This window comes from Triturus cristatus, chromosome 10 (assembly GCF_964204655.1).
Source record: "Triturus cristatus chromosome 10, aTriCri1.1, whole genome shotgun sequence".
Classification (NCBI taxonomy): Eukaryota; Metazoa; Chordata; class Amphibia; order Caudata; family Salamandridae; genus Triturus; species Triturus cristatus.
Genome location: NC_140593.1, coordinates 1082327889 through 1082349686, shown reverse-complemented (window position 1 = coordinate 1082349686; position 21798 = coordinate 1082327889). Strand labels below are relative to the sequence as shown.

At 42.9% G+C, this 21798-nt stretch overlaps 2 protein-coding genes across 10 annotated transcripts in view; one reads left to right on the top strand and one right to left on the bottom strand.

The window, feature by feature from the left end:
* The window catches only part of LOC146796600 (lysosomal alpha-glucosidase-like), an 854317-nt gene extending 848537 nt beyond the window's left edge, over window positions 1-5780 (bottom strand). Inside the window, exon 1 of the mRNA XM_085629244.1 lies at window positions 5563-5780. The gene's annotated coding sequence lies outside the window, so the exon portion shown is untranslated. The remainder of the gene's footprint in view (window positions 1-5562) is intronic.
* Window positions 1-21798, top strand: part of MAFK (MAF bZIP transcription factor K) — a 262438-nt gene that overhangs the window by 87144 nt on the left and 153496 nt on the right. For 3 of the 9 annotated variants that reach the window (XM_085629255.1, XM_085629247.1, XM_085629248.1), the window contains one exon: window positions 9125-9248. The exons of 5 other annotated variants lie outside the window; for them this stretch is intronic. Coding sequence is in view for 1 of the 4 variants with exons in the window: in XM_085629245.1 (XP_085485371.1) it covers window positions 5848-5887 (40 nt within the window). In the remaining 3 variants the exon portion in view is untranslated. Of the gene's footprint in view, window positions 1-5832; window positions 5888-9124; window positions 9249-21798 lie in introns of those variants that run through there. One more of the 9 variants, XM_085629245.1, reaches the window with a different exon arrangement.

The following is a 21798-nucleotide window of genomic DNA, read 5'->3' as shown; positions in this document are numbered from 1 at the left end:
AGCATTTGCAATGCAATACGTCTCACATTTATGCGAGTTTGAGCTATTGCCATTGCAAATAACAATGCCTTTTGTTTTCTAAAGATAAATAAAATGCATATTTATTTACAATGCGAATAGCTTAAACTCGCATAAATGCAGACCTATTGCATTACAAATGCTTGTCATGGAAATGCAGTCTGGGGACCATGCAAGCAGTGCTGGACTGGCCCGCCCGAGCGTGCACGGCTTCACCAGGGCTCCACCCCAAGGTTTTAGCAGTGAAAGTAGGCACAATGAGCGAGGGAGCGCACCCGCCCGGCTGCGAACACAACTTTATTGAAATGCACTGAATCAGCTAACTGGTCTGCCCTGTCCCATGCAGGGGGTGCTCTGTCCAGAAGACAAATGAAGATGAGGAGGTTGGAGAGAGACCATGCAGACTATGGTGGCTAATGAGCAACCCCTCCCCGGCATGCATGGAAGCCTTCACACGTAGGGACAATTGGAAGCAAAAGAAGCCAGCACTTTGTCTTTAGTAGCAATTTGTAGCAAGATACAGTTCTAAAAAACCATGAAATGCAACAAGCGGGCCACCCGAGGAGCTCCTCTGGGCGAGCGATGAAGTACACAGGAGGCCGAGGGAGCACCTCTAGCCGGGTGGGACTCAACATAGGCCGTGCTTACTTTACACTGTGCACGGGCAAAGGCAAATGAACCACAACTCAGTAGCTGGCACCCTGTATGCATCTAACCGTACTCCTCCAAGAAGTCCTGCTCTGAAAGCGGCCCAGACTGACCCTGGATGTACGTACCCCGGTGCCACGGCTGTTGCCCCCTTCAAGGAGTCTGCAGTTGGGTCCTGGCAGCACGGCGTCCGCGGGTAAACAAAGTAACGTGGCCGACATTACATGAAAGCGCTCACGGAATTTGCAAAATTTAGGTAATTTCGCGTTCCGCGGAATTGCCCAAAATTCTGCTTTCCGCAGCTTCGCGGAATTTCTGCTTGTTCGCGATCTCAAACTGCGTGTTCGCGAGATATTTCCCCCCGAGCATGCAAACAGCAGTCGTGAACAGGAAAAAAGCATCGAGAACAAGCAATTCCGCGTGTTCGCGGAATTTCTGCGTGTTCGCGGAGATTTTAAACCATTTCGCGGAGATTTGCGTTGCGCGACTTCGCGAATTCCACCCACCCCTAATCAAGATGAGGAATGCAGCGAGACGGTAAAGGCGCGGGCAAAGGTTGTGGCTTTACTGGGAGGGCTGTCGTCTTTACAAATGGGGAACCATGTTTGAGTTTCGGCTGAGTAGGAAAAAGCATGCATTAGCAGAGTGCGTGTTCCTTTAACACAAACCAAATATGTAAATCTCTGAATTCAAGCAATGGTGCTCTAGGGTCTCAGAGAACTAAAGGCTCAGTGTAACAGAACTGCTGGTGTAAGAGTGGCGCCGATGCACATTCAGGGCCTGCCGCGCCAACATGATGCCTGCATAAGGGCGGCGGCATTCCAGGCTCTGGTTTTTGCCCCTGCACCCTTGCTCTAAATGCATAGACATTCACTAAATCCTCTTGTCATAGCTGTTCCCTGACTGTCGCAGCCAAAGGGGTTCTTGCCGGACACAGCAACCCCAGTCTCGGCAGCCCTATCTGGGGAAACAAATACGCTAACGTGCCTGTCCTTACACATATTCCATGTATGTTGGTGTAGGCAAATATACCAATAATCGCCATTAGCATAGTACACAATACCATATAAATTGCTGTTTGACATTTAATGAATGGTGTAAATTATTACAAAACTCAACGGTATTAACCAGGAAGAATGGCACAGTTAGTTAAATAATGCAGCGGTGCAAATGTGTGCCTTAAATAAATGTATGCTTGGCAGGCTGTAAGTATTACTACAACAAATGCCTTAACCCACTGAGAAACCTGGATAGGACACATCCATTTATATGCCTGTTAACAACAGTTCACTGAAGCAAGAGATGTAACCCTTTAAGCTACTTTATTAGGATTTAAATTAAACCTTTGGCGAACAGATTAAACATAGATGTACGCGCTAAGTGTATTAACCACATGAGCTACCTTACAACTTTTATACATTTATACACAGAGTATACATGCTAATTTCTGCTTCAGGTACCTTAAGCTAAATTGAAATTTAACCTCTTTCTGAATAATAAAGTAAGTCGGAAGAGCAGCTGTGTTGTACAGATAAAGAGGCCTCTAATGCACATCACATTGTTCTGTTGCTCTCAGAGGTTTGCCCTACGCAAGTACTACTATATAAAACCTATAGTACATGGTATTAGAACTAAGGGGTATTTGAACCAGCACGGACAGTTAACAATTAAATGTACCTTAATCGGACACACAATACATGCACATTATATATTGACCTTTCCTTTTCACAAATCGTTATTTTCCAGAGTGACCTTCCAAATAGTTCAAATCAACTAAAAGAAAACGACAACGCCCAGAATGCACCACTGCGGTAAATGAAAGCCAGGAGGGGGGTGGCATTTGGGAGCCAGAGAGACTAGCGTTGAGAATAAGTGGATAATGAAAGGAGGGCGGCCGAGAGCCAGGGGAGGGAAAGTTCAGTACTTTGAAGAGGCAAGCCTGCTGATGGAGTAGAGTCCAAGCGATGCTTCGCTGATGGGAGTATCGGGGACATAGTCAAGCCTCTGTGGTGCAAGGGGGTACCCACCATTCAGCTGTATGTCAGTTAATGTATGCGAGAGACTCGGGCCCCCTCTTCACATCCTGCACCCCCTCCCCACCTCCGTCATTTTACGTTACGCCACTGGTGAGTATGTACGATAGAGAGAGCAGAGGTTGCCAGAGAAGGCCCTGTGAGGACGAACGTAACACAGAGGAGCACAGGAAGACAGAAGGGTTCAAGAAGAGGGGGGGCTATACAAGATGACGCTACCGAGCACACCAGGCACAGTGAGGTCCTACCACGGAATGTGAGACAGCAAGCACAGTGGGCAGGATCAGCACCCGACACAGGAGGCAAAATGAGAGGCCAGAAAAGTAGGCATGTTAAGTCTCATGCGGGTCTAGACTCGGAATTGGAGATAGAAGGGGATCTGGCACACTGTATACAAGACAGCACATATCACAGCAGGCAGAGAGCTCCTTGTACAAGGACCAGAGCCTAAGTCACGTTGAGCACACAGCAGACACTCGAACAAGTATGCGCTTCAGGCATGGGGTGGGGGCAAACAGCAAATCATGCATAGTCACAGCTGCACACAACAGCACCAACACTGTCCTCCTGCAGAAGAAGCAAACTGTTCCTTCTGTAAGATGCTCCGGGACAGACCCTGTGGGGATTGAGCTCCCCACCTCCTCTCCAGGAGAGCAGAATATCCGTCCGATGAGCCTGTGTGATTCCTCTCCTAGGGGCTCGTCCCCCTGCAGTTTCTCCGGCTTTCCACAGCATTGGGGGAGCCTCTCCCAACCCAGGGCGCCCACTACCTTGAGGGAGCACTGTGGCGCAGCAGCAGGCGGGAGGCAGAGCGCCGCGCTGCCATGTCGGACTCCAGTGGCAGACTTCATTTAAGAAAGTTGTGCCCACAGACTTAAGAACACGTACTATATAACAGCCTAAGTAAAGAGGCCGGTCGCCATTGGGGGTTACAGATTAAGACAAGGCGGTACTAACAAGTACATTAAGGAATCAGAAGCCGGCATTTACAAGGACAGACAAAAGCTAATGAAAAATATGGGCGGAGAGAGGGCAGGGTTTCCATTTCATACCCCACTACAACAAGTCTCGCAGAGCCAGCTCATGGGCGCTGACTCAGACTCGACCTAAAAAGTATTCTAAAAGTTTATCATTCGTAGGATTTAGCCCCTTGTCATAAAGTAGCCTGCACAGCACGTGCACTGCAGTAGGAATGAACTCTCTCCAGGCGTCAACACCCTATGCATTGCCTTTCAAGCCGCAGTGACTGTAAACATGGTATACTTGAAAGAAATGATCATCAGCCTTCGCTTTAACAGCAGAGGAGCGCTGATTGTTTAAGATGAACCTCGAGGAAAATAATTCCCTACTGAAACTGAGTCTTTGGATTTATTTTTGTTTTAACAAACTTGACTTTTGAGGGTGCGAAATCCCATACCTGAATAAAAACCTTAAATAATATCTGTTTAACTCCGGTGAAGTTTGCTGTAACCTGGACATCAAAAGTGGGCTGTTTTTTTAGTGTGTGAAAACCCTGTGGTTTACTCTTGTTGAGCACAATACTCTGTATTTGAATTAAAATGGGGCATATTATCAAGCCAGGCGATAAAATTATCATCCCATGGGAAGGACATCTAACATGGGTTTCAATTGGAATTCCATAGAACATATTATCAAGCCCATTATCGCCGTTTTAGCGGCAGTTTTCTGCCGCTAAAGCGGCGATAATTTTATCACCTGGCTTGATAATATGCCCCATAGTGCAAGTAAAAGAAGTCTTTATCCAAAATGTTCCTTGATAAAGGATTTTCGGAGACATAAAACAGTTCTACCCCCATTTTCTATTGAAATTTCCAATCAAATGGATGTATTTACTCGAACTCTAAATGTTTTAATTATTTGGTAATGTCTCACAATTTGAATACACTGGATGGAATAAAACCAAGAGGTGTCCTTAAAATATCAATTGGAAGTATGAGGAAAACCATTAAATGAACGTTTACTATCTCTAAAATAAGGAAATGAACATAAAAACAAGGTGGAAGTGACAGCGATAGTCTGCCCCATGATCTTCCAGAAATTTACAGTCTCAACCAAGAGAACCGCGATGACAACACCGCTTATTAACCTGGGCATCCGCTTTGATGTCCTAGAACTGGACGGCGGAAATGCCTCACAGTTGGGTCTGTCAGAATGACAAAATGAGCGTTGTAGGTGGTAGCAGTTTCCCCAAACAGCGCCGGGGACGCTCATGTCCTCCAGAGCCTTCATGGGTTTACAGTGCAAGAAAGCTGCATTAAGTTTCTGGGCAGTACCTGCCAAGCTGCAAAAAATATATGTACGACTGAACTTATCTTTTGCAAGAGTGGCTGCATGATTCAGTGAAGGGCCTGAAGTATCGTACAACTCTATAAATGCTGTTTTGGTTTCTGGACGGCTACCCAGAAAAGAATTGGAACGATCTTATTCGTAAGTAGTATGTACAAGAGCGAACGTGAATCTTATAAAACTTTAATTACTGCAAAGTAACAGAAAATGTCGTTCGAACGTCCCAACTATGGGGAACTAGCTTAAAACAAAACAATACTGCTCATCCAGACAGATCTTCCGGTGGTCCAAGGCAAGTTCCCCATTGAGCGACCTTTAGTCAGTAGGCGTAATACAGCTGTAGGGATTGGCACCGTCGTAAATAAAGATCTTTGTGGTGGTTCTCTTGTCTTTTTTAGCTAATCAAACCTTGCATTGTGTGCATTACTAAATTGCCTTTCATGTGTGCACAGGGTGTAAAGGGACGGTTTGCCTTTTAAGTGCAGCTCTGCTCATAGGTGGGCGCCGAGGTAGTCTACTGCAGCAGACCTGCCCCTGCGCTGAGACGCTAGTTTACCTTTCTGCTTCTCGCCGTGGAACTGCGTCTGCGTTTCTTGCCGTATCTCCTCTGTGGAACGAGCAATGTGGACTTTAAGCCCCTCTTCCCATTTCAGCGACCCACTTCCTATATATTTCCAGCAGCCAGTGGCAGGTTACGGCGGCCGACGTCCGTGACGTAACCCTGTCTCTGCCAGAGAGCTGCGTGGGTTTGTGTACAGACGCGATGACCCTTTTTTGCTGAGGGGGAGGAGCTTATTGCTTCAGAGGCGTGGAGAGCATGGCGGGCCGTGGGACATCTAATATGCCAGTCATGAGGAAAGAGGACGTATATCTTGTTACGGGTGGGAGGAACCGTACAGCATACATGTGACTGCCTGACTCATGGATGAGGAATCGTGACCAGAAAGGCACTTTAGTGTGTGTAAAGGTCTCGCAGTGTTCCGTCCAACTGCGCTGAATAATATACGCAATTGAACATTTCTGGTGTTCGTTAAATTTTAAGTGAACAGGTCCTTTATGTAGTCCTCTGTATCAAATAATTTCAGAACGAGTATTGGAATGCAAAGATAAAACACTGACTTGGGCACCTCGAGTAATGGACTTGTAAACCGCATCTTTTCGTGTCAGAGTACTGTGACGCGTAGCCGTTTATTTCTGACGCTCTGTGGTGACGAACTCCTACAGCGTCCACTGATTTTAAAAGCTGATCTCGCGGGCGTCAATCCGCTAGGGATGGCTCGGTGAAGGTGGGGAATAAGGTGTAAATAAATTGGCATTCAGTTTGTCGATTTTATTTTTGTGATAAGAGCGGTGCCCTACCACACGCTTAACCATGTAGGCCGGTGTCAGGCGCGCAACACCCAATGGACTCAAAGGGCTTCAGCCCCACCCCCGTCGTATGTGGCAGCCCGGGACGAAACAGCTTCCCTGGGACACACACAGCCGCACCCGAGCACTTCACTGGTCTTTAAAAGACCATTTGCATGTTAATGAGGCCTTGCTGTTGTTTCACCCCTTCTAAGAGCCCCTGCAGCTCCACTATGCCTATTGCTTAAAGATTCAGCCCCCCCCCCCGAATTTTTTCTTACCCCCCTCCCCCCGAAATTTGGCTCTAGTTGCGCCTCTGGCCGGTGTGGTGTAACCGAATAGGCAACCAGTGGTTGTAATGTTCTTATGTTTTTTATTTCCTAGGGCTAAATACTTGTCTGGTCTCTATATGTTGGGTTGTGGCTGAGCATGCACGTTAGAATTTATGGGGACTGATAGCAGCCATACTCCCAAGTATGGGAGGATTAGGGCTCATGTGTCCATTTGAAAGCGTTTCGGTATGCGAAATGTGGCATATCACAAGATTACCGCTTCTTCCTGTGCGAGGCAATGAGAGTTAGGGGATAAATAACAATTGACAGCAGCTGGCTTATATGCTGCTTTCGAAAGATTAGTTGTAGTGCCGCAACTAAATAACCTTGTCTTTTAGGTTGCAGGCTGTACATTTTCTGGACCAACTAATAAGCATTCATGTTTTGCGTTATTGAAGCGGTCATTGGTGAATGGAATTTAGGTGACCGGCATCTTTGTGTTCAGAGCTGTTGACTTAAAGATGAGTATCAATCGCACCTAAGATGACTCAGGTCATTAGCTCTAATGTATGTCTCAAGAGGTACATATAAACATTGAAAAAAGAGATGAGATTGGATGTATGCAGGGCAGAATAATAATACTTGAATGGATGGCCACGTTGTGCATTAGGGCTGACTAAGTTATATGGTCAAGTAAAGAAGTTAGGTGGCACATCTCTGACAGTAGCTGTTTTGACATTTCAATGCAAAATGGAATCCAGTCCTATGTTGAAAGCAAATGTGCAATGCCAGCAGACCCTATTCAAATTGATATCCACCAGCAGTTAATAAATTGATTTTCCACTTAAGCAAAAAAGTGCCAATGTATTGGCATTGGCCTAGGTTTCTCTGAATAAATAGTTTGTGTAAAACACATACGGTGTTTCCATCAGCAGAAATTAAGTGTGAGTACACACTTTTTGTAATAGAAGATGTGCCTTTTCTGTGGTTGCCAGTTACGTTTTAAAACTTACCATCTGTTTCACTTTTATTCTGCATTCACACTGTTGAATCTATGGAATAACCTCTTTCCACTGACTGAAAATTGTGTTCTTCTGGGCATATCCCTTAACCTCAAGTCTAAAATTGTAAATATCTGAAATGCAATTGTGTAATTCAAAATTGTGAATCAACACCTCAGTGCACCATTGCTGCCCAGCTAGATAAGCACTTTGTAAATGTCAGTATGCGCAACTAATTGCTCTTTGGCGAACTGTGTATGAAATTAACATAAATTTTGCATTTCATGACAAATTTGGAATCAATCTTTCCACCCTCTTTTAGTGGTAAATATGTATGTATGGTTCTGTTTCCTGTTGCAGACAAACCTCTTTTCCCGACCTCCAGGTCATTAAATTGTGGATTTTAACAACATTTAGGTGAATATTCAGAACTTAATTTCCAGAGTAATGAAGTTGACCGCTGAAAGTTGCGCACTTAGTTTTCGTAATGTGTTCAGTGTTGCATTGTAGCATTTGTAATACATTCTGATCCGAGTTAGGAAAAAAAAAACTTTTTAGGTAAAAGCTGCAAATTATGTAGCAGATGGTGTATTCTGGGAAAACCATATTTTTGTGGAAAACACCGTGGACACAAAATTGTGTAATTCTAGCGTGTGTAATTCTAGTGGTCGTGGATGTCTGGCATATATGGAACCTACTCTGGGATAGTATAATGCGAGACGTGAAGTGAAATAACATGCACCTGCATCAATAACAAGAGTTGACTATTAACTTTCCTACAAAATGCATGCGTCTAATCAGTTTACCAGCTCTAGTAGTATTGCATAATATATAACTAACTGCAACACTTACAATTAACACTACAAACTAGTATACTACCTGTCCCCAAAGCACTCATCAGGAGTAGTTAGCATTATATATCCACTAAAGTACTCACTTCTGTACATTATAAGGATATTGCAAGTCTCCAGAGAGTTCCAGAACCAAATAGGGGAACAAGGCCAAATGCAGAGTTCCTTTCTAAGGTTTTAAAACTCTAAGATGACTTGCAATTTCCTTATCATGTACGGCAGGAGGTACTTTTTCCCTTATAATACATGGCACGTCGACACCTTTCCCATAAACCACCTAAATCCTTGATATGTAGCTCTTTCATATGAAATCGAAAGAATGATTGCAAACATGAATATTTAAAATATAATCTCTTGCACAAAATTAAATACTTTAAGCTTTGCTGTTTGTTTCATGAAGATATTAGAAGCAGTTTAATATAAGCTTTTTTAAATAAAAAAAAAGTGCAGTAGCTCAGAATGGGAAAAACATGCATAAAGATTCTAACTTTTCTATAATTATTGAAGGAGTTAAAAAAGAATCCACACTGTCATAAATACCTCCTATCTGGTTGTCACTCTACAGTTAGAAAAACAGAGTAGGGCATAAGAAAAGCCACATTCATTTTCTTTCTCCTAACAGCTGCTTCATTTATGTTCTGTTACAGGACCTGCCTTTCCCCTCGGTTGCTGGCCGTGGCAGCAGGCATTGTGACTTCGAAACTCAACTGTGGTACATTGTTACAGTGAAGTTTTGACGGCTTTTATTTGTAATCGACAACTGACGACTGGGTGCGTTACAAGATGCAGATTATAAAGAATTTAGAGACAGGTTTTTAAGTAAGAATTGCAGAATCTCATGTATTATTTTAGTATGCAGTACAATCCATAGCTGCATTTGGTCACACAGTTGAAGTGACACTCATTTGAGGGAAGCCAGAGCTCAAATGTTGCCACAGAATTGGAGCTACATATTTAGATAAAATGCCCAGTCTCTCAAGCAAGACCAACTAATACACTCTACAAGCCAAAGTGAGGTGGAACCATCTTTAAGTGCTAGTCATTTGACTTCCAACCATTGCACTCCCAGTCACTTAAATGAGCAGTACGAAATTTGTAATCTTTAAACAACAAATTCTGGCAGATTACTTCTAATCCAACTGCCTTCTGTGAAAGGCAGTTTTAAATAGTTTGGCACCAGTTTCTGCCTTCCCAGGCAGTTTAAGTAAAGTCTGACACTAGTGACTATATTCTCGCAAAAAAAATCTTGGCTTTCGCAACTGGAATCTTTTTAATAGCTGCAATCTAATGTTTATTATGGAGTTGAGTTGGCTAAGTGTGTAGATTGATATGCGTCTGTGGAGTCTATTGTCTGTATGAGGGGTATTCGTTTTGAACAGGCAAATTTGTGCTCTAAATGTTGCCTGCTACATCTGAAGCGGTGGCCATAAGAACCGTGAAGAGATTTGCAACATTTGAACACCCACCAGTTCAGTTATTAAAATCTGCTATCCCCGCTTTCTGATTTGGATGTACACCGTGGTATGCAGTGCTTATGAAGTTTATTTGCAAAGTTACTTAAAACCAATGCAATACATGCAAAAGTAAATCCATATGTAAAGTATACGGCCTCCGTAATAAAATATCATCATACTGTTAATATAAAACACTTCTGTTATCTTACAAGTTAAAATACAAATTTAAACATACAGTAGCCACCTGTGCAAGTGTCCCCGACGCCTACATTAATTGGATCACCCCCAGCAAAAACTAATAGGTCTAAGGCTGCGGTGCCCAAAGATTTTAGTGTCAGTTTGGCATTTTTGCCCGGGCCACTTCAAGAAGTTTAACTAATATAATGTTCAATTGTGGTGATGCTGGGTCAAAGCAGGCCAATACTGCCTGCCTCCTTGACCGAATCCCCCTTTGATTAAAGGGAATTTTTAACAGTTGCCTCCTTTCTTGAAGCATCTCCATGCAAGAACAGATGGTATGGATAATGTCCCCCTTGCCTTTTTTACATAGACTGCATACTGTAAAGGTCGGGTAATGCAGTGCTTATGGGAGATTGACAGCTCCAAGGTTGGGTGCTCTGGACTGCCAAATGGGAGTATAGAGAATAGGTGCACAGTTGCCTGATGGCTGTGCATCTGACTTCTGTATGCAGGGTGACTGTCTTTACTGTCTGTTTGGGACTGTCTGGAGCGTGAGGTCAAGGATTTGGGGCATATATTCTGAACCTAACAACCAATCATCTCTATATTCTTCAGTTCAAGGGAATGTTCGGTAGAATGGTTTGGTCTGAGTGCCTTTGAATGATTTCTGTTTTTGAGTAGCAGTGGTTTGGTCCATGACAGTACTTTACTTTATGTATGTATCTAGTATGATTTATATAACATGAACCTTGCTTCAGAGCAACATTGCTTATTTTGCACATTCGAAAGGGCTTTCCTTTCCACCTCTTTTAAAAAAAAATCGAACTTTTTATATTGTATTGTATGTTTTATAATTGTATTGCTGTTCGTTGTAACAGTATTTAGGGTGTGCTGTAATCCTCACCTGGCTACTCTCGCGCTATCGGATCGCGCTGACTTGCCTGTTTCCAGCGCCATTTTTTGAACGTTAGCGCTCTAGCCTTTTCGCGCCTCTGTCTATTTCTTCGATGGAGACGCAAGTGCGCAGCGCGCCGATGGCGCGCCAGAGGCAAGCCCGTCTGCGCCCGGCTCGCGACTAGCGCTAGCCATGCTGTCCAATTTGTACCAAACGGGGGAATCGCCTGGACGAGAGAGGAACTGTTAGCCCTCGCGGCGGGCAACTGCCCTATGCGCCACAATTTGTTTGTCGGGACTAGAAAAAAGAGGAAAGGTAAAGTGGGGGAAGAGATATGCATGGTTTGCAATTTCGCTTTTATACCTTTGTTGAAGCCGTCTGAGTCAGCTGTACCCTTTCTTCAGCTGGAACAGAGAGGTGGGGACAGTATTAAGGCGGGTTATATTAATTGTAGGTCCCTTCCCAAGCATGCTGACGATATATGGTTAAGTATGAAATGTGAAGCTTGGGATATAGTCTTTCTGACGGAAACTTGGCTGAGAGAAAGTTCTCAGCCAGATATTGCGTTGGCAGTTCCTTTTGGATACAGACTAGTGGCTGCAAATCGAGCTAGGGATCGAGTGGGAGGCGGGGTAGCGATCATTGTACGGGATAAGTGGGACGTCTCCTTCAAGAAGTTGGAGGAGTTTGGTCCCATTGAGGCTTTATCCTTTAATGTCTCCTGCCCTTCCTACCCCATAATGGCTGGCCTACTTATATATAGACCACCCTCATCTCCTGTTAGGTATTTAACTGGTTTGTATGAGTGGATTAGTAGCTCAATTTTAAATTTCCCCTCTTTCACGGTCTTAGGGGACTTTAATTTCCATGTGGATGATAGTGAAAGTGTGGACGCCAGTAAACTTATTAGTACGTTCCAGGGGTTTAATCTTGTACAGAAGGTCCAGAGTGCGACTCACAGAGGAGGTCATATGTTGGACCTGGTGTTTACAAATGACCTGTCCCTGGTAATGAGTTTTCCTCAAGAAGTTACCTGGTCTGACCATTATTTTATTCCTTTTTCTTTCAAAAGAAACTATAAACTCAAGACAGGCCCTCACGCTATGATTGAGACTAGAGATTGGCGGAAGTTGTTGCCCACTACCTTCACTCACAACTGGGGAATGTTTTCTTCCCACCTGACGGGGGACGTCAATCAGGATGTTCTAGTTTTCAAGAAGCAAGTAACCCATACTCTAGATAACAATGCTCCAAGGGTGTTGAGGAATACTGTTCGTAATCATCCTTCCGCCCCATGGTTTACCGATGATCTTAAAGCTAGAAAGAGTGCTTGTAAGAAGCTGGAAAGAGTCTGGCGACGGAATTATTCCTTAGAAGCCAAACTCATTTATAAAAACGCCATTAGGACTTTCCATCGGATTAAGCAGTCAGCCATGAGAAATTATTTTGCCGATCAGATTCGAGCGGCAAATAATTCAAATAAAGAAATCTTCAAGATTGTAGAAGGTTTCACTAATCCCCGGGCCTCCTTAAGTTCTATACCTGTGTCTCAAATCTTATGCGAGAATCTGGCAACTTTTTTTTATGAGAAAATTGCAGAAATATATTCCTCATTTCCTCCTTGCAAAGAACCGGAGTCAATTATGAGTAATGGGTATGGAAATTTGGCCTGGACAAATTTTGCCATTTTTGAAGACATTCAATCTCTGGTTGACCTTGAACTTGTAAAATCAGGTTCTCCGGCAGACCCTCTCCCTGCCAGGTTCTACAAGACTCTTGCTCAGGGGCTAAATCCGGTCCTGAATATTATCTGGAACCAGTCGTTGAAAACTGGAAACTATCCAGCGGATTGGAAGAAAGCCTTGGTTAGGCCCATCTTAAAAAAAGAAGGAGCCGATCCTTTGGTATTAAAAAATTACTGCCCCATATCCTTACTCGCAGCTCCAGCTAAGGTTTTGGAGAAGGAAGTACAGAGGCAACTCTCAAGATTTTTGGACTCCAATAACCTGTTGCATGACTCCCAATCTGGTTTCAGAGCCACTTTTAGCACTGAGACCGCGCTCCTGGAGACTATGGAAATTCTGAGAGAAACTGTGGACAAAGGACACTGTGCAATGCTCGTGTTATTAGATCTTTCTGCGGCATTTGATACGGTGTCCCATAAAATCTTAATGCACAGACTAAAGAACATTGGTCTATCAGGAGCAGTTCTGTCGTGGTTTCAGTCTTTTTTGGAGGGACGCTCGCAACAGGTGGTCTTGGGTCCGCACTCTTCACAAATAAAAATGCTGTCATGCGGAGTGCCTCAGGGCTCTGCATTGAGCCCAACATTGTTTAATGTTTACTTGGCTCCTTTAGCTCCTATAATTGAGAAACATGGCCTACGTGTTGTCAACTATGCTGATGACACTCAGCTCCTTTTCTCGTTTCATGAAAAGGATGAGGGAAGGATGTTGAGTGTTAAGAAATGTATGTTGGACATAGTATCTTGGATGTCGGACAACTGTTTAAAGTTGAACACAGAAAAGACGGAGGTCCTATTTTTCAATAATCACTCTCCACTGTCCTCAGACTGTTGGTGGCCTACCACTTTAAATCCCGCACCGTCCCCAGTGAAGATGGCTTGGAACCTAGGCGTTAAGATGGATACAGAGCTTTCAGGAAAGGATCACATTGCTCAGCTCTCCGCAGTTTGCTTTTGGAAGCTTAGAATGTTGCGCCGTCTTCTTCATTTTCTGCCTGTAGACTGTTGTCAAACGGTGGTACATGCCACCATTACGTCACGTCTGGATTACGCAAATAGTCTATTTATTGGACTTCCAGACTATCTGATAGCCAGGCTTCAGCTAATTCAAAATGCAGCAGCCAGGTTAATTAGAAATATCCCTGTCCGCCACAGAATTTCCCCTCATCTGGCCAGTCTACACTGGTTACCCATAAAGAAAAGAGTGATTTTTAAGGCAATGGTATTAACCCATCGTGCCTTGTATAACACAGGCCCTCCATATCTCAGAGCTAGAATTCAAAGGTACGTACAAAACAGATCTCTAAGATCTAACAATTTGAATCTTCTTAAGGTACCGAAATTTAGAAGGGTCAGAATGGGTGGTCGGTCATTTTCTGTCCGGGCACCTACCATTTGGAACTCCATGCCAAAGGATCTTAGAGCACTTGAGAAAGAAAATGTGTTCCGAAAGGCCTTGAAAACCTGGCTCTTTCTCTTGCATTGATTCTCCTCCCTACTGATCACAGCTCCTTTCTTTTTCTGTTCAGGTCCACATGATTGGTAACAGCGCCGGGACACTTCCGTTGGAGGTAGCTGCGCGCTATACAAGCTTTTATAACATAACATAACATAACATAACATTGCTTATTGCAGTGGTAGGGGTACAAAGACGGATTGTTAACTAGATAAATGGCAACATAGACCATTGAGTTTTGCTGTGTTTAGAACATGATTGTGTAACGCATCATGCCAAAGGCAGGAAAGTTACTGAGGAGGAGACCTGTGCAGTCTGAATTGCACACTGAATAATAAACCTGGCATTGTCTTTGACTTGTGGAGATAAAAAAAAAAGTTGTCAGTCATCTAGGATTTCGTTCAGGACGAGGTAGTGGTTTATGTGTAGAATGGCAATTCACCAGAAATGAGCTGATTTTGACCACTAGGTGTTTATTTTGCATGATGTGGTCAGTTTTTATTTTCAGCCTCTAGTTACGTATTCTTGTTTCAAATTGATTTATACGACCCCTCTAAACAAGGAATTGTGTGGCAAAGCACACGTTTTGTATGCCAGGAATTATAGTTTGGATTTCACATAGGGTTAGCTCAAGAAGTGTTTTCAGTTTAAAAGAAATGTTTTATTGTTTGACCAGTGGAATATGTGGATAAACAGTAGGAGAATTAGCAGCTTAATTGTGTTGCAATTGTAAATGTTAGTTTAATATTTTGTGGCAGATGCCCGGACTTGAACGAATATAAAGAAAGTAGCTTTGTTTAGCAGTGACGGTGGATCTTATGTCAGTGTGAACATTACAGTTATTCTGTGGTAGAGAATCAATGGCAGAGGTGACTAGATAAAGAACTGTTTTTTCTTGAGAATGCAGTGGGGTTTGTGTAGGAATAAAAGAAGTCTTGTAGACATGCTCTTCAAGTTGTAGTTTATTCCTTAGTTGTATCATACAGGTTCCTTTGTAAGTCTTTATGTAAGCCCCAACAGGAGCAGCCTCCTGGCTACTCAGCCCATCATCTTCAACTGCCACCCTTCAAGTCCCAACATTCTACGTGACATCACATAGCTAGGCAGAGAACCAGGGCAAGGGAAATGCACAACATTAGAAGCAGATCACTACATATCTCCCCCCTTTAAATATTAACAAAATGAAATAGCATACAATTCTATAAACGTAGGAAAAGAAGATAAACATCTTAGAATAAACACCATATAACAACAGTACTGAATTGAGAAAAAACTCTTTCTTTTGTCATAATAATAATAATACTGTAAAATGTAATGCAGTAAATACAATCATAATAAAGCAAGAAATATACTGTAAATATAAATAAATACATAAATATAATCCCATCCTCGTCGCCAATGTAGGAATAAAAGAAGTCTCGTAGACATGCTCTTCAAGTTGTAGTTTATTCCTTAGTTGTATCATACAGGTTCCTTTGTAAGTCTTTATGTAAGCCCCACCAGGAGCAGCCTCCTGGCTACTCAGCCCATCATCTTCAACTGCCACCCTTCAAGTCCCAAGATTCCCAACATTCTACGTGACATCACATAGCTAGGCAGAGAACCAGGGCAAGGGAAATGCACAACATTAGAAGCAGATCACTACAGTTTGCTAAAACAAAAATGTTATTCTTATTCCCTGTGTAGAATACTGCAGATCTAAATCTGTTAGGTCTCAGGAGTTTCAAGATTCTTCCTATGATGTAGACTTTAGGTGCAGGCATTGAAGTTGGAAGAATACTAAGAGCACCAGCTGCTTGTGTTACATTCATTTGCTTCTAGGGGAAGAAATTATTGACGGTTGAGAGAGGTGCTTTTGTGTATCAAATGCAATTGCTAGCAGTGCTCATAGATTGTTAAATTTTAGAATTCCCCTTGGTTTCCTAATCTTTGGGATATTGTATTTGGCATGAAAACTGGATCAATAGATGGTCACATAAATTAAGTGTTCAAAAGGATCTCTTCAAATCTAACAAAACATGTAAAATGAATCGTATGTAGCTGGCCAAGTTCTGAGTTTTGGTTGGCACCTGGAAAGGAAGATGAGGTAGTGTGTTGCTGTAGTATCCATTTGGTAATTGTTTCAGTAACCAAAGTTTCCTACAGCGATCGGTTGAAAAGAGTTGAACATTTGGGAGGAAGCCTGGTTTGGGGAAGTTAGGACAGAAAGTTGTGGTCTCTCATAGGGACTGGAAGTTCAGGGCTATAATGCACATTGTGGTGGGGGATTGAGTATGTATGACAAGTTGGTGTGCAAAGGATAGAACACATGCAGTCGATTTTGAAACTCCAGATACCAGGCAGTAACATTCTTGATCGTTGAGATGATAGATGCAGTGACCTTGAGAAAGGGTATTGTCTCTTTGTGGCCTTGAAAACTCACAAGGCCCGTTTTGTGTTAGACTTGCCTTGTAAGCTTCTAGGATAGCCATTGCTCTTATGTTAGCACCCATGTATGGAGGTCGGTTGAAATGTTTAAATGTGTGGTGTTTCCCAGATATGCTCAGAGGGTAAAGCACAGTTCTGATAGAAGACCACCATGGATTGGCATGAAAAAAGTCTTTAAAATACGAAGAACCCCAAGATGGACATACTGGATTAATCATACTATATGGACAGAAACACAATAGATGACCAATCGAAATCTTTTTTATGTTCTAAGTATTTTATTAGTTTTAATAGAAAACATACAAGCACATATCATTACGATACAGGTAGAGGTTGCCCACCAAATCAATAATGGAAAGCATATACTATACAAATTACATAAAGAGAGTTGTGGGTCTGCTTACACTCATATCTGCAATGCCAATGAGGTTTAGGGATGCGAGTTAATCAAGTGAGAACAATGACATACAAGTTACAAATATGAGGACACTGTGACTCTGGGTACACTCCTAAGATCGACCCCTATAGCGAGTCTAGAAGAATTGTATACTTAGTAGTTATTGAGTATGTAGTGCAATGAGATGTGTGCCATAATGATGTATCGCCTTGGTGGTTAAGCGAAACAAATGTGAGAGAACGGGGGGGGGGGGGGGGGGGGGTTGAGTGGTACATCTGAGACCTGGGAGTGCATTAATGTTCAGATTCAGGAACCTGTCAGAGGTTGAGCTGTTATCCTGTTTGTACTTAGTTCTATGCATTTGTCTAAGAATCTCCATACTACACTTGAGATTGTGGGGGGGGGTGGACTGGAGTTTGGATTGGAGACTATGTGCATTTCTAAGAAATGAGATCCCTGCGCACCATGTGTGATGAGATAGATGATTAAATGACTTCCATTTGCAAAGAATGACTTTCACTGCAATGGTCAGAAATAGGTCTAGCAGCGCCATATCATTGGCGTTAAGACTCAAAGCGGTCGCTGAGGCCCAGAAACCAAGTGCTATCATGGGGTAGCTCAGAGTTATGGGTATGTGATAATATAGCTGACAGCTGGTTCTGAATCGGAAGCCAATTTGAGTCCAGAAGTTGGCATTCAAAGAACATGTGCTGGTGTGAGCCCGGCTCTTGGTTTCAGTCCAGCATTTGTCATTTTCTCGCAGATTTAACTTGTGCAGTCTGGATGGGGTCCAATGCAGGAGATTCATTGTATAAGAGAGTGGGGTAATTTTGTTGCGTAGAGAAGATTTGCAATTTTTTTGCCAGTTATAGTCAGTGATGTGATCAAATACATCTCTGTTGAAATGATTATCCAATTTTGTGTAGTATCAAATTTTGTAATGGGTGTGGGTCAGATAAGAACTTGTACATTTTTGAGGCAATATGTCCTGAGTATTGCCATATAGCAAATTAGGTCCGTAGAGACGGGTGGTTGGTAAAGCTAAGCTCTGATAGTTTTACTTTAATCTTTAGGAAACTGTAAAAGTCTAGTTTGGAGAGGTTGTATGTTTTGGCCAGTACCGAAAAGAGGAATGAATCATTGTTGTTATCGTATAGGTCCCTTATTAGCCTGATGCCTTTGGAGGCCCACAAGTGTGAAAATTAGCATTGACTTCTGCATTGATTTTAGGATTGTGCCATAATGATGCCCATCTGGACTAACGGATAGATTCCGGAAGACTTTTATCAAGCAGTTTTTGTGCGTTTGCAGTGTCTGTAAGTATGTGATGGGAATGCAGTGGCATAAATTTCGACTCTGGAATGAAGGAGGAAGTACTAAAGGGGGTACATATGTTGTGTTCTATCTCCAGCCATCGAGGGGTGTTGGGTGTTTCTGGGATTAGCCAGATAGCGCCCTGTGCTGCCAGGAAGGCTGATAGGTAGAGGTTCTAAATTCGGTAGATTACAGCCTCCCAGAGGGAAGCTTTTCCTAAGGGCCATGGATGAGATCCTCGCTATTTTATCACTTCAATGGAATTTTGAAGTTATTTGATCAATTTCTTTGGAAAAGGAGGATGAAAGTTTCAGGGGTAGCAGGACAGCCACTAAATTCACTATTGGACTTAGCAACTTGAGAGTTTGAAGCCTACACCACCACAATATATATTTGGGCGACCAGGAAGATAGCAGGTCTCTAACTTTAGAAATTGTCTGAGTTTCATTGTACTTCAGTGTTTCCGTTAGGTCACTGCAGAACCAAATCCCCAGATAGTTAAGATGTTTGGGCTGCCACTTAAATCCTGAATCGCCTAAGTGTAAGGGACAGCACAATTGATTTAGAGGAAAAACCTCGGTTTGTCCTTATTTAAAGTGTATCCAGGAACCCCTGAAAACTTGTGGATGATTTTGGTGATACTCCAGATTGCATTTTTCGATGGCCTCTTAGAAAATAAGGATGTCATCTGTGTATGGTGCGGTTTTATATAGTTTAGGGCTGAATTGAAGAGCCTTGATTTCAGGAGCAGCATTGAGTAATTTAAGTAAGGGGCCAATAGCCAGTAAGAAGAATAAGGGGGAAAGAGGGCATCCCTGTCTTGTACCTTGGTGCAGATCGATGTATTTGGAGGCAGTACTGTTTGTCCTAATATTTGCTTTAGGATTCGCATAAAGAGCTATCACCATGTTAATAAATGTGTTGCCAAGGTTATGAGACTCAAGAACTGCGTGAAGAAAAGGTCGAGAGACTTTATCAAAGGCCTTTTCGGCATCAAGTGCGATCGCTGCTGTGGGAAGTGAGGATAGGCGGGCCTTTTCTATTATATGGCAGAATGTGTGAATGTTGTCTCTGGCAAGACAGCCTCTGACGTATTCCGTTTGAGGGTTATGAATACGTTTGGGTATGCAATTTTCTAACCTGCTGGCTAGTTTTTAGCACACAATTTGGCTTCCATATTTAGAAGTGAAATGGGACAAAAAGTCTTTGGGTCCGAATGATCCTCGCCCTCTTTGGGAATGACTACTATTGTGGTTTCGTAAGCCGTAGCAGAGACTTTGCCTTGGAGAGCAAAGTGGTCAAGGGTATTTTTGAGATGCCTGATGACAGAGGTAGTGAATATTTTATAGAAAATGATGGGGGAAGTCAGCAGGGTCAGGTGCCTTCACAAAACGAATTGCTGTTGTTGCTTTAACAATCTCCTCTGTTTTTCTTTTGGCTGATTCATGCACATTCTATCTGTGTTGGAGACTGAAGCAGTAGGGAGGGAATTAAGGAACTCTAGGCACTTTGATTTGTCGCATGACATTTGTGGGGTCTAAAGTTTTACGTAAAAATCTTTAAAGAACTCTAGTATCTCTTTGGTTTTAAATTTCTGAGAACCATCTTGGGCTATATTGTGTGTTGATTCGTTGTTGAAGTTGTTAAATTTAAGAGTGGTGGCAAGCGTTTTGCCTGCTCTGTTGCGAAATAGAAGTTGTTTAGATTTTTGTGTGTGTTCATCGAGGTATGCCAGTTTGCTGACAATAGAGGTATAAGTATATGTTATTAGTTTGATAGCCTTAAGTATGGACTTGTTGTTAATGTTTTAATGCTGCCTCCTTATTTTTGATTACCGTGCTTAAGGATTGTAGTGTTCTCCTAATTTCACAGGTTTTTTTGGACATTCGTTTAATGATTTCCCCTCTTATGGCGCATTTAATTTCATCCCATTGAATTACCAGGGATTTGACAGAGTGTTCTTTTTCCCTAAAGAAGTGTTCTATTTTGTTCTGTAGATCCACAATGTCTGGTTAATTTGATAGTATTTCAATGTTTAAGCGCCAAATTCAATTGCCTCCTTTATCTGGATGGTTAAGAATGGAAATTGAGATTTCACCATGATCTGAGATGAGGATGGGGTGGATCTTAGCATGCGGAAAAACTAGTGTGGTGAGGAGGAAAAATGTAAACTTGTTACCTTTTGGGTTGTGTCTTCAAACATCTAGGAGTTGGTATGAAGAGTACAGGTTGAGCAGCTGTTTATGTGCCCTGGGGGTTCTGTGAATTCGAACGCTGAGTGGCGATCTAGAATGGGGTCCATTGGGAGGTTAAAATCCCCACCCACTATCGGTTTCCAGTCCCCTGGGATGCCTGCTAATTTCTTATTATGTGTACGCCAGAATATTGGATTGTCTACTTTGGGGCATATATCTTCATGACGTAAAGATCATGTGCCCAGATGTTCAGGCTAGTAAGTAGCCATCTGTGTCATGTTCTGATGCGATTACTGTTAGACTAGATTTTTGGGAGAGTAGGATCAGAACCACATTTTTTCCCCCGCAAGCTTCAGAGCAAGTCCTTCTGACATCCAGCCTTTCCTCATTAACAAGGCCTCTGTGAAACCAATCTTAATTTTTGGGAGGAGTACTATGTCGCCCACGAGCTCCTTACAATGGTCTATTTGGTTCTCTTAACTGGATGGTTCAACCCCTTGGTATTTAAGGAGACCGCGTTTAGTGAGGACATTGGTCCTTTTCATGAGTCGCTGGTGAGCGTCCCGATTAAGGGCCCCCTAAAGAGGCCTTAGGAGACATTAGGTATCCCTTCATGGGACCAGATAACTCACTCGGAGGCGGTGGGGACTAAGGGGGTGTTAGGGTGAGAGAAGGAGGATCTTTGGGGGCCTGCTCGGGCTCAGGGGTAGCCCAGAACCAGGTTAGAGCCCCTTTCCACCAGGGGATGTCTGTAAGAGACTTGGTGCGTGGGGAAAGTCGTAGCAGAGCACAGATGTAGGGCTATGCCCGGCGTAGCAAGCCGGCCAGGGAAAGGAGTCATGGGGGATGGACAAATGTGAATGTGATGAAGGGGGACATGTCATTGGGCATGGCAGGCTTAGCTTGAATATCTTAACAATTGCATAAAAAGCTAACATATGTCACAAACCAGATCTTGATAGGGCAACCTGATATAAGTTGAGGCCTGCGATAAAACAAAGTTACATGATTCTGTGTTAACAGGCTCCTCTAAAGCTATAGGGTGTATCATGTGTTTAGGTAAGGGATTTAAGTACGTTATCCACTCGCAGTACATGGTTGGTGACCTGCTATTAGTCAGGGCTGTCTGGAAAAGCATCGCAAGAACCAATAGCACAGTCAGGAGATCTACGTGTGTGATTCAGTGTGCTACCCATATATGTGTTATCTATATATGAAGTGCGTCTAGGAAAGTATGGCAACTTCACCAGATCTTAAGT